General features: G+C 45.3%; 1 protein-coding gene across 8 annotated transcripts in view; it reads left to right on the top strand.

The window, feature by feature from the left end:
* plxnb2a.1 (plexin b2a, tandem duplicate 1) overlaps positions 1-12383 on the top strand; it is a 79300-nt gene that overhangs the window by 47655 nt on the left and 19262 nt on the right. For all 8 annotated transcript variants that reach the window (XM_029825854.1, XM_029825852.1, XM_029825849.1 and 5 more), the window contains 8 exons: positions 8721-9238; positions 9458-9784; positions 9859-9997; positions 10485-10627; positions 10752-10931; positions 11061-11195; positions 11738-11838; positions 11921-12047. In XM_029825854.1, the coding sequence (XP_029681714.1) occupies positions 8723-9238; positions 9458-9784; positions 9859-9997; positions 10485-10627; positions 10752-10931; positions 11061-11195; positions 11738-11838; positions 11921-12047 (1668 nt within the window). In that variant the 5' untranslated portion in view covers positions 8721-8722. The remainder of the gene's footprint in view (positions 1-8720; positions 9239-9457; positions 9785-9858; positions 9998-10484; positions 10628-10751; positions 10932-11060; positions 11196-11737; positions 11839-11920; positions 12048-12383) is intronic.

Genomic DNA, 12383 nt, shown 5'->3' with positions numbered 1-12383 from the left:
TCTGTTACAGGAGGGCTCAAGTGTGGGTGTTTGTGTGTGTGTGTGTCTGTGTCTGTGTGTGTGTGAGGGGGGGGCGTGAGCAAGTGAGTGACACAACCTTAATAACCTCTGAAACACAAACACACTCTCCACCGTTTTTCTATACATCTAAATTCTATTCTATGACCTCACCTTGCTGCACTATCTGCCCTTCATCTCTCTCTCTCTCTCTCACACACACACACACACAAATGCACACACACTCATGGATGGTCTTTCTCTTTTTCCCACAGTGAGCTCCAGTGTAATCAGAAGCACATATTGTAACAAGAGATTAGCGCTGCTCAGCTAAAAATCACAATCTGTCCAGTCTGATAGCTTAGCCAGCACAGCCGAGGAGACACACACACACACACACACAGGGACTGTAATATAGAAAAACCTACCGTGTCTGGGTGGAAGCTCTCCATAATTGGTGTCTCCTCTCATATCATCATAGTTGACAGCAGCTCTTGTAAAATTATCTGGACATTCTAATGACTGCAGAGCTTCACTCAGAGGAGGTGTAAGAGCTCCAGATTTGCTGCGGCACCTAAACTCCACGGTCTTCTGACTTGTCGTGTGTCGGAAAAAAACCCTCGTTGGACTCTCGGAATGTGTCTTCTGCATGAAGTTGGACAACTCAAGACATTTGAGTTGTCCTCTTAACTTACAGCTGAAATGAGCTCACGAGCTAGCTTTCTGGAGAATAAAGCTAAGCAAGGCAGCATTAGCTCTAGGAAGTGTATGTTAACATAATGCTCAGCCTGGTTAGCACCCCCAGTATCCAGACTGTACAGTTCATGTGAAAGTATATTGCATGGAAGACAAGTTTTAAAACCAGTAATTTATGTTTCTTTGGAATCACAAGCCTGTGATTTAGCAACAGCCTGCAGTGACTGGTTTCATGAGCGTGCCCGTGTGTATTTGCTTCGTTTGCATATGTATAACTGCTCTTCCTCCCACTCTGCTGAAGGTGTTCAACATTTTCATGGAGTGGGGGGGGGGGGGGGGGGGGGTTCATGGTGCATTTTGGAAGGTAGAATTATTTTCACAGATAAAGAGAGACGTTTAGCGGGTAATAACCTTTAAATTCACACTGAATATTAATAACATGGATTTCCCTGCTAACACCCTCGTGTGTGTGTGTGTGTGTGTGTGTGTGTGTGTGTGTGTGTGTGTGTGTGTGTGAACTTGTTTGTTTGGGCATGCTGAAACTGTCTGTACAGGTGTGTGTATGTGTGTGAAGGGAGAGCGTAACGGTTAATACCTGGTAATCCTCTCAATTTCCCATTTCCAGCTGTAAACTGAACTCCCTCCTCTCCCCTCCCCCTCTCTCTTTCTGTTTCTCTTTTTCTCCCTTTTTCTTTCTACGTTTCAACAAACTACACATTGAGGTCAATAATTTCATCACAAAATGCACATTTATCCTGTTGTGTTGCTATCATTGCGTTGCTGGTTTCCTTCAGTACAGTGGCGTGTGTGGGTGTGTGTGTGTGTCTGCCTGTCTGTGTGTGAACATACCTTGTTCTTGGTTTGAACTGAGGAAGTTTGGAAAGGTTTTTGTGGCACACGATTCAGTTGGAAGTTTCTCCTAGCTACTAGCTAACGCTCTCATCCTCATCACGTCTTTGCAAACTGCGCTAAAGTCTCAAAGTGTCGGTTGTTTAATTGTTTCAGCAGTCTCGAGCTTCTAATCTCTGCAAAAAACACGCAGCCATTAAATTGTCTGAAGTTTACACCGTCATACAGTCGACGTTGGAGTAAATGAAGACTAATCACTGAAAGAAAATTAGCCTCCCAAATTAGACCTGTTGTGTAAAGGTAATGAGGACACAACAAAGGTGAAAGTGTGTATTTTGCGTAATCACTTTGCAGATGACAACCTGTAGATTTGTGTTGCCGTTTATCCTCGAGGGTAATGTTATCTTAGATATCATCAAGAGAGAAGTCCAGCTCTTCTTTTGTTTTACAACTGTTGGCGTCCATCACTCTACGCCGATGATGTCAATATATTCCGTTAAATCTTAGATTTCAGTACAGTTTTATCTTCACTGTCACACGTCTCTGGACAGGATATCATATTGGACACGTGTGATGTCACTTCACATATATAATAATAATAAAAGTAGCTGTTTAAAATGATGTTATCAGTGGATGCTAGCGCACTCCTGAGGTCAGGCTTTGTTCTGGTTTTGTGTAACGGTGCTCAGGATGGTCATGCTGTGTTTTAGAAATCCCCAAGGGGAGTCAAACAGCCGATCTTCCCTCAGTGTATCAAGGCTGTGCTGCCAGGGCAGTAGTGATTAGGACTTTTCCCAGAATGCACTGCTCTGTGCTTTGATACACCTGTTCTGTTTTCTCACTCCTTATTTCTCCCCCTTTTATCTTTCCTAACCACACATCTGTATGCACACAGTTCTCCACTTCCTGTCATTTCCTCTTCGCTCTCTTTGCAAATATAGAGGCTGCTCACACACACTTTGTAAAGGTGTGTTAGCCTGAAGGTTGATGCTGCAGTTTATTATGTCTTGTTAGAGAGATGAAACACTGAGGTGTCAGGAGGAGGAGGAGCTGCTCTTCATCTCAGGTGGAGTTCAGCAGCAATGAATCTAAACTCTCTGCACTTGAATTAATCATTTGTTGACTCCTCTCTCACACACCCACCCACACACACACACACACAAGCTTGTGTTGTTACCCCTGTGAAAGGTTTTTACCCCTCTGTCCTCACAGAACCTTCTTCATGGCGAATGTGACTGCAGGTTTCAGCACCTCTGTGCCTGCGAGCTGCTTGTTAAACCTCTTGTAATGTCGGGCAGAACCCAGAGTTTTGTTCAGTGTGTGTGTGTGTGTGTGTGTGTTGATGGGGCTGCGTGCATTATCGCAGTAGGACGGGACGTTCAGGTGAAAAGCAGGGTTGTCTTCACCGTAATCTGCTGGGACACCTCCGCCAAAGATCACACATGCGACGTTATCTCTGCTGGTTTTTGTAGCTGGTGAAAGTGGATTCCAGCCCAAAATAGGCAGGAACAGTCACCCCGAAAAGAAAAAAAAAAAGAGATCTGATCAGCTGTTTGGCAGGGAGCACAAAGGCTGTAGTGTTTTGGGGAAAGCTGCTTTGAAGGGCTCACAGTTTTACAATTTGGAAGAAAGTGAACCACAGCAAAGCATCCCTGCAGGGCAGTTCAGCTTTTAATCTTACTGGGGAAAAAGAGCCGCACACGACAACAATGCTGTAAAGCCAGTCCTGTCAGAGCAGCTGTGATGCTGCTCTCCTGCATTACACACCTCAGCTGATGAACACAAGCTACTTCCTGCTGCACCGAATCCCCATTACAGCTGTAAAGGTGGATTAATATTCTCCTAAAAATAGTCCCCAACAATGCATTAACCTCCCTCCTGTTTGTGTTTTAAAAACCAGAGTTCCTTCAGAATAATCCTCTTTTGCACTACTGCCATAAATACTTTATGGCAGCTTTAATGCTCGGTTGTTTCAGCTCACCATGGAGACTGCAGTTTACAGTCTGATGCATTGTTTTTACACCTGTAATCTGCGGTGGATTTTTCTCCTCCTGTTTCATTTTTAAAGCCAGCTTTACTGTCATTTAATAGCTTGAACTAGCCAAACCGCATGGATCAGCTGAAGACGTACTGCATATACTTTACATATCTTTGTAAGTTAGGACAGAATACTCATACTCATTATACACACTGGTTGTGTGGGGTTTTTTTTCCTGTAAATCCTTGAGCAGGCGTGTTGATCCTTCATCTGGTTGTGGAAGGAACTATCCTGTCGGCATCTGAGACAGACCCAGCCTTGTTAACTGAGCGACCTTTGACCCTGCCACTGCTTTGTCTCTGTATGTGTGCAGAGGCTAGCATAAGAATACTGCCGCAGGGTCCAGATAAAAAGCCATTATGATGGAAAAGTGACACCAAACATTTGAATTCTGTCTGGAGTTTCAGCAGAAGCTCATTATTTTTAAGTGAGTTTGCATTCAGCGGGTCTGGAATCCTCAATATTTAAATTTGTAGCAGGCGTGCGTGCTGTCAATGGCTGGAGCATTACCAACCCAAGGATGCATGTGGCCCAAGAGACTGTCTCACCTGTATATTTTTAGTTTCTCCTCATATAAACTGAGCCATTGCATCTGATTAATCTGATTAAAGGCTGTTTAATAATCCAGTTCTTCACACACCTCTTTGTATATAATTTAAAAAAAATCTATTGTGGATGTAGGGCTATTAGTGAGATGGCTTGATCACACCGGAATGATCATGAATAATCTCATTATGCAGCAACTTTGGCTGACAAGATCAGTGCCGGCTGACGTAAAGACATAAGGCTAATAGCTCTGTGTGTCTGGCTGCGTTGCTATGGTGATCAGAACATGTAACAATCTGACACAGAAACTAATTATTGCCTCAATCCGAATGTAACAGGACAACTGAAGTGCTTGTTACTTGTTACTGCGACTCAAATCAGTGCTCTCTGTGTCTGACTGAGACACGCGGATCCAAAAAACCTCCAGGAAAGCCGGTCGCAGAAGAGGAGACAGACATCTGCGCAATAAGTAAAGCTTACGCTGAGTATGGGATGAAAAAAGCTGTATGATTAGCCATCTTCCTGCTGTTTCAAATGCCATTCTGCCACCTGACTCCAGTTGATTCTGGTTAACCAGAAAAGTATTAACCTGCGGAAGACATATCGCCACCTAGTGTTGCGGAGGAGAACACGTCTCCATCGGTTATTCGACTTTCTCCGTGGCTTGTAAATTGGGGAAAGGGGCCAAATTTTAGACAAGACGCCACAGTCAAATTCAGAGCATAGCTCGTTTCAGCTGTGCGTGTAAACGCACCGACTGTTTTATAATTCATACATGAGGCTTGAATTGCAACGGCTGAATGCGGCGGGTTCTTTTTAAGTTGACGCGAGATCATTAAAGTGTGCTGCTCCGCACACATCAGAACGCCATTTTGGGGTCAGCCGGATGTGGGCCGGGTTGCTAATCGCTCTCTTCAACACGAAGGACGGCAACACCAAAATTACATTTGCATAGCGCAGAATTAATCTGAAAGCGGGCTCACGCTCGCCTTTGTCCCTCCTCCCGCGCTTTACCTCCATCTTTACCTCAGCAGAAAAGTTTCTGTGCGTTGATGTGGCGTCATATTTATTTAAGGAGATTGATTTTCCTCCCCGCCACACAGTGGGAGGATTTCACTTCTTTTCAGTGCGCTGTGAAAATAAATTAGCGCCGACTTTAGATGTAAGATTGGTAATCCATCACAGCCAACATTCGCGCGCATTTATTCCATTTCTTTGTCAAATTGATGCCGTTATGGTTTATCAAACGGACCGTTTTCAGAAGCTTTCTTTTTTCTTTTTTCTTTTTTCTTTTTTGCCGCGGTTGTTCATTCCAGGACGCAATTTCCATTCAGTCTCCAAAAGCAGAATCAAACAGATGCCCAGAAGGATAAATAAGTATTCTTCCATCATAAATGCTTGTGTTAATGAGCAGCTTAGTTGCTAAAATTAGCCTTTAGCCAAGATATAAACTCCTCATTGACATGGACTTCGATGCAGTAGCACCTTTTTTTGGTTTCCTGCAAAGGTGAACCAACGCATGAAAAACTCAATCAGATAATTCTGCTAATCTGATCATTCACTTCAGGCTTCAAAAAAAGACAAAAGTTGAGGTTCAGATGGACTTAATTAAAAAGCAGGACCTCAGATTAGTTAGAAAAAGATCAGATGTGTTCAGAGGACACGGGGAAGTCATTTGTTCAGCAGTGAGAAGGTTATTACTCCGCTGTTAGCATTAATGTCAAAGTAGACGTCATTACACAAGAGCCGCTAATAACACGACCTTTGAGAGGAGGATTAGTTTTATGATAGAAGGTCTGAGGGCTTGGCCATTATTTAACACACGCACACACACGCATGAGTACCACTCGGTACTGTCTGTGCAGAGCAGCGACACAGTGAGCAGCAACAAAGACGGACTGTCAGAGGACTGAAAGAGCGACTGTGAGGCTGTAACAGTGAAGTTATGAGCCGTAAATCCAGGAAGCAACCACCATTTAAACGCAATTTTCAAGTTTTTGTGTCATCATCACCAAGTTAATGGAAAATAAACAGAACCTTTCAGACAACAGCTGTCAATAATGAGGGTTCAGCCTCTTATTCAACGTTTATGGCGTCTATAAATCCACTTTTCTGCTCCACGCAGTCGTGGTGCGCGCGGTTTGCATTTGTGCGTCAGGTGTGTGACCAACTGTTCGCATTCACCAGGTCAACCGGGTGGATTTCTTTAAGTGAACTTCAGGTAATCAATTTTGATGGGAATGAGGAATATTGTTGGCGCAGCCAGAACGAGCCGACAAAAAGTTCGGTTTCCCTTCGTTAGCCTCGCTGTTAGACAGTGGAATTCCTCTGAGGATGCAGGGACAGATGAGTGTGTGGCTGATAGATGAGCTGCAGCTGTGTGTGTGCGTGTGTGTGTGTGTGTGTGTGTGTGTGTGTGTGTGCACTTTCATGCTTACATTGTCTCGACCACGCTCTCCTCCAGGCTTCTTCATTACCACCAGTAAGAACTCAATTTCCCCGGGGCTCCACCAATCATAACACTCGTATCCCCTCCAGGCTCAGCCAATCAGCTTCAGTGTTCCTCAGGCCCGATGTCATGAATGGCTAATGATGCCTGGTGGTAGCCCTGAATGCAGATGAGGTCACGAGAGGCCTTTTTTCTAACTGGGAGGAAAATTTAACCATAAACAGGAAACCTGAATCCAGTGAAGCGAGGGAAGCGCCGCCATCTTTAAACTGCTGCTGCTTCACCTGGACTACATCATGTAGCTTTATCCTCACCTTCAACCTCACGTCTCTGCTGGCTGGTTGGGGTCACGAGGCTCCGCCCAGATCAAGTCAAAGGTCACCAAAGATCCAGAACATCCGTTTAAACAAGACCTGTAGTGGAATTTGAACTCTTGAGAAGCCTTTAAGGAGAAACTTGAACAGCCAGGTTTTGTTTGGACTTTAGAGACAGAAAATTAAATGTTTCATATATTTGCCTTTTGAGGATCAGTTTGAATATGTCAGTCATTTAAACATTATGCTGAGTGTCCCACATCTGGACAGGCAGACGGACGGAGCCGCAGATGTACTTTTAGACTTTAGCAAACCAGTTTTGTCTGAACTGGTTCTGGTGGGTGAGGAAGTGAGGAGAGAGAGAAAAGGGGATAATATAAATTACAAAGAGGTTGTAAAGAGAAAAGCTTAAAGGGAGGAGGAAAAAATGGGCTTTTTTTTCTTGGCTGCAGTTCCAGCAGACATTCCTGGATTTTGATTTCACTCCAGAGTTCTGCGCTCAAACCGGCCGGCAACAATCCGACTCTAGCTTCCATTGGAAACTCTTGAGATTCCAAGGTTAGTTAAAGAACACAGGTGCTTTTGAAAAGCAGACAGGAGTGATGCTAGCGAGGTGTAGATGAGTCCAGCAGGGGGGTGAAACGGATGGAGAAGATAGACCAAGAGGAGGATTCTCCTTTGACAAGGCTGAACCCAGTTAACCTGTCGCCACATCACTGCAACAACACATTTTCATATTATTTTAATTAAGTAATAAATTAACTTTGTCTTTGTAAACTCCACTTTTTATCTTCTCCGCCACAGTAGCTAAGTTTTCTGCCGATGCTGCACCATGACATGAATAATAACTTCCTGACCTTGTGATTATCTGATTTACTGTCACAAAATATGTCAAAATCTCCTGTAGCTCCACAAAAATCCACTTTGGAGGGTCTAAATCTGCTCCGTGTGACAGTGCTGGGATACTTTTAATCAGAGACAGTTATTCTGTTCCTGCTAACACTTTTAGCTTGAGTCTCAAGAACAACTGAACGTTCTTCACTTTTATTGTGATGGTTCTGTTTTATATTTTGTATAAAAATCTAAAAGCATCTTTTGGGCGTGCAGCTGGTGTGTTGTTATGTTCCCTCACTAATAAACGTCTTTGTGTTGTGTGCTGCCACGCTCGCGGTATCAGGCTGAGACTGCCGGATTAGCCAGGGAAATGCTCCATCACGCAAAAGAAAATGACATGAGGTGGCTGTAATTTACCGGACAGAAGGCAGAGACGCCGCCGCCATAATGAAAAATGTAGGTGCGTCAGGCTGGATCTCACTTTCAGGGAGGAATACCGCCTCGGAGCGTTTGCGTGCGTTTTTCACCGTGAGCAGGATTTTGCCGCTCTCTGGAGGCCTGTTTCAGAGCCGCAGGAGGCAGCCGCTGTAATTAAACACGCCCGTCCAGACTAACGAAAGGAGGAACTCAGCATGTCACGACACTAATTGCTGCACTCTGTCTGTCCTCACACACACCACACACACACCGTTGTCCTATCTTTGTGAGGACATTCATAGGCATAATGCCTCACCCTGACCCTAAACATCTGAGCCCAACATAAACCCAATTCTAACTCCAACCAAAAATGACCTCACTTTGCTAGTTGAATGTGGATTTTGATACTCAATGCAGCAAGTATGCATGCGTGCGCACGCATTGTTTTTGCTTATTTCACCAGAAACCAACCCTTTGAATGTCACCTCTGTTGTATTTGCTTCAGAAAGAAACATTTTCCACCATATTTTCTTCTTTTTTTTAATTTACTTTTCTTCTCTTGTCTCTGTTTTTCATCCAGACATGATGAAGTGGTGGTGGTGGGGGACATGGCAGTTGGTCGCCCTGACGACCACATGCCTCGGCTCGACTGAGGGCAAAACCTCAGAGTTCCTCTCCGACACCCTGATCAACAACGTGGTGGCTGACCCGCGTACCGGCTTTCTGTATGTCGGTGCCGTCAACTCACTTTACCAGCTGAGTCCTGACCTGGAGGTCCAGTCCCGTGATGAGACGGGCCCCAAACGGGACAGCCGTCTGTGCACGCCACCCATCACCGAAGCCTGCGAAGAGGCCGTGGACACTGACAACCACAACAAGCTGCTTCTGGTCCACCCGGCCGAGAACACTCTGGTGGTCTGCGGCAGCATCTTCAGAGGCATCTGCTCGCTGAGAAACCTAAGCAGCGTGGAAGACCTGCTGTACTACAGCGACACCAAAGGAGAAAAATCCTATGTGGCGAGCACCGAGGAGAGCGTCTCTGTGGTGGGAGTGATGTCGCAATACGGCAAGGTTGGAGACAGCTTACCGGTGTTCTTGGTGAGGACATATGGGACTTTCTTTCCTTGTCCAGGTCACTTTTGAGTCTGGTGTAGCTGTACTAGCCTGCTAACAACTGTGGGCATCCTCATCCCAACATAGAGCAGCGTTTTAAGCTAACAGCAAATTCTATTCAGTTATACAAGCTAACATTAGCTTCAGTAGAGTTCTTGAATTCAGCTCTTTAAGTTCTGATTTTTGTCACCTCTTCTGTTACAGGTCGGAAAAGGTTACGGCAGCTACGACAGCGCTAAGCTAATTTCCACCCGCATCCTCGAGGACTACGGCGACTGGGTGGTTTTCGACAGCATCATCGAGGCTGCGGGGGTCCAGTCCAACCCATTCGTCCTCCGGTACCTTCATGACTTCCGCTTTGCTTTTAAAGATGGGCATCACGTGTACTTCCTGTTCTCACGGACGCTGGGGATTCAGGACACCAAGAACTACACCTTCATCTCCAGGATGTGCGAGAACGACCTGGGTTATTTCTCCTATACGGAGCTGCAGCTCAACTGTAGCACCACCAACAAGTACAACAAAGCTCAGGTAGAGTTTATCTGTTCAATCCTCACTGTTCTACATCATCTGCACCAGTTCCTAACATCACCTCTGTTTCCTAGGCTGCCTTCGTTGCAACTCCGGGTGTGCTTTTAGCTCAGAATCTGACCAGCACTGGTCAATACGAACAGGTTTCACCCTCGGACAAGGTGTTGTTTGTCACCTTCACCTCTGATGAAGACCCATCTTCATCAGCCATGTGTAAGTGATTGATCTGCCTTTTTTAGCAGCCTCTTAATGACTTCAGGGTTCTGTTAAGGTGAATTCTGCAGCTTATGAGACTTCAGTTTACCTCAGGCTAACGGTTACCCCTGTGACATTCAACAGCGACATTTTGCGGGTTGTTTTTTTTGTTTGCGTGTGAGGCAAAAGTTGGAAAAGGTTAGAGGAATTTCAGAATATCGGTCAGTACCGGGCTGTCGGGAATGCGTTCTGTCTGCCGGATGGCGGAACCATCACGTTCTGCTTTTTCCCCCTCATCTGTTTCCATCTTTGCAATCACAGTCAAATTTTCCAACTCTTTGAATTACTGTCACAGGCACACGGATTTCAACCAGCGTCCACAAAGCTTTTAACAGCCCGATATAATTTAGCAGAAATATGCTGTTGAAATATGTTGACACATCTTTAAATGAAAAAAATTAAAATGTTAATGAGTATCTGTGACACTTGTGCACATTCTTTATAGGTATGTACCCCCTGCGCTTCATTAATGAAAAACTGGTAAAAATAATAGAAGCCTGCTACAGTGGCAAAGGTGTCATTGATGGGAAACCCTCCGTCTACTTGCCTTATTTATCCAATCCTGACGAGTGCCGTAGCAGCAACAAGGTGAGGAACGCCCGCCTGCGTGTCACTGATAAAAAGAAGCTGAGAAAGAGAGAGAAATACTGGCCAGTAATTCCACCTTAAATGTGAAGTTTTTATGACTGGTTTTATTTCCCTGCTCGGGTAGAAAAACATGGCGGTCAATTACAGTTGTGGAGCCGAGTTCCTGCCGTCCCCGTTGGCCAGTAAGGCCGGGTTTGCCTTAAAAGCGGAACCGCTGTTGGAGCGAAAGGGACAATTGACCGCCGTCGCAGTTGCTGTGGAAATGGAGCACACCGTGGCGTTCGTGGGCAGCGCCACCGGAGAGGTAATGCTAATAAGTTTGCACCTTAGCTTTGTAGCTCAATTGCAAACTGATTTCTCAATCCTATTTTGTTACCTGCAACACAAAGATCAGGTACTGCAGGATGACGCTTGAATTGAAATGTCCGTGCAGGTGCTGAAGGTCCATTTGTCAGCCCACCCTGAGGTCTACGGCCGGGCGTCGGCCGAGGTCACCGGAGACAAGGTCAACAAGAACCTGCTGTTCGATTCCAGCCTCCAACATCTGTACATCACCAGGGAGAAAAGGGTCAGACTGACGAACCCCTCCATCAGCCCATCACACACCCGAGTGTCGCAGCACAGAGCATTTCCAATCTTTCATTTCATCACTTGTTCTTCTCTTATTTGATCAATTATTTCGTTTGACCCGCTGCAGAACATCTGTCTCCATTACCTCCTCACCAGCCACCCATTGATTTATTCACCCTCCCCGTTTTAATCTGCTCTGTCTTTTCATTCGTCTTCCTCTTCTCTGTCCTTTCATCTTCCAGTCTCCATCCTTCTCTGCCTCCACACAAGTGCCAAGTGAACGTTATTGATTGAGAAATGAATTAATTAAACGCAGTTCAAGAGGGTCGCTCACTTTGATCAAGGCTAGGGACGATGCGCGTCCCGCTTGAATTTATTAGATCTCTGACGTTGTGGCGGGAAAATTATTCCATCGGATCCGTGATAAAATATCAGGAATGTTTCTCAGTGTGTGACTTTAAATTGGAAAGACTTTGTTTCTTTGAGTTGTTATTATTTGTAAACCTGATTGGTAGAAAAGAACCCCTCGTATGTCTGCAGATCACAAAGGTTCCGGTCCAGACCTGCCACCTGAAGACCGACTGTCAGTCCTGCATGTCCCTGAAGGATCCGTACTGCGGCTGGTGTGTCCTGGAGGGAAAGTGAGTTGGAGCTGGAAACCTTCCTCTATATTATGGTGCTTTGACGTGTTGTTGGATCGTCCTCTGCGTTCTTAACTCTCAGGTGTACCAGGAAGCAGGAGTGCAGCCGGTCATCAGGGAGTAACGCCTGGTTGTGGTCGCCCGATCAGAAATGTGTCGAAATCCAGTCCTTCAATCCGCCAAACCTTAGCTGCAAGAAGAAAGATCAGGTAGGAGGACCAGGGCGTGAAACAGGTTGCCTGTGTGGTGAAACTGTCCCGGGAGCTTGTTTCACCTCTCTGATGCATGCCCTTCCTTCTAAACCAGTCAGAACACTGGCGGCATCTCTGACTGTTGACAGTATGGAACTTTTGGGTCTAAAACCGTCAGTAACTCCTCAGCTCTGAGATCAACACGTCGGCTTTTGTCATGAAGCTGTATCGTAGCCTCTAATTTTAATTGTGACCTGCAGATTAAACTTGTGTTTTGTTCCAAATAGCTGCTCATTGACCTTAAACTGCTTGCTTAACAAGCTATCTTACATTTAATTTTTTCCCACTATGTGT

The sequence above is a fragment of the Takifugu rubripes genome, chromosome 18 (assembly GCF_901000725.2).
Source record: "Takifugu rubripes chromosome 18, fTakRub1.2, whole genome shotgun sequence".
Lineage (NCBI taxonomy): Eukaryota > Metazoa > Chordata > Actinopteri > Tetraodontiformes > Tetraodontidae > Takifugu > Takifugu rubripes.
Note: the sequence above shows the minus strand (reverse complement) of the source record. Positions and strands in the feature narration are given on the sequence as shown.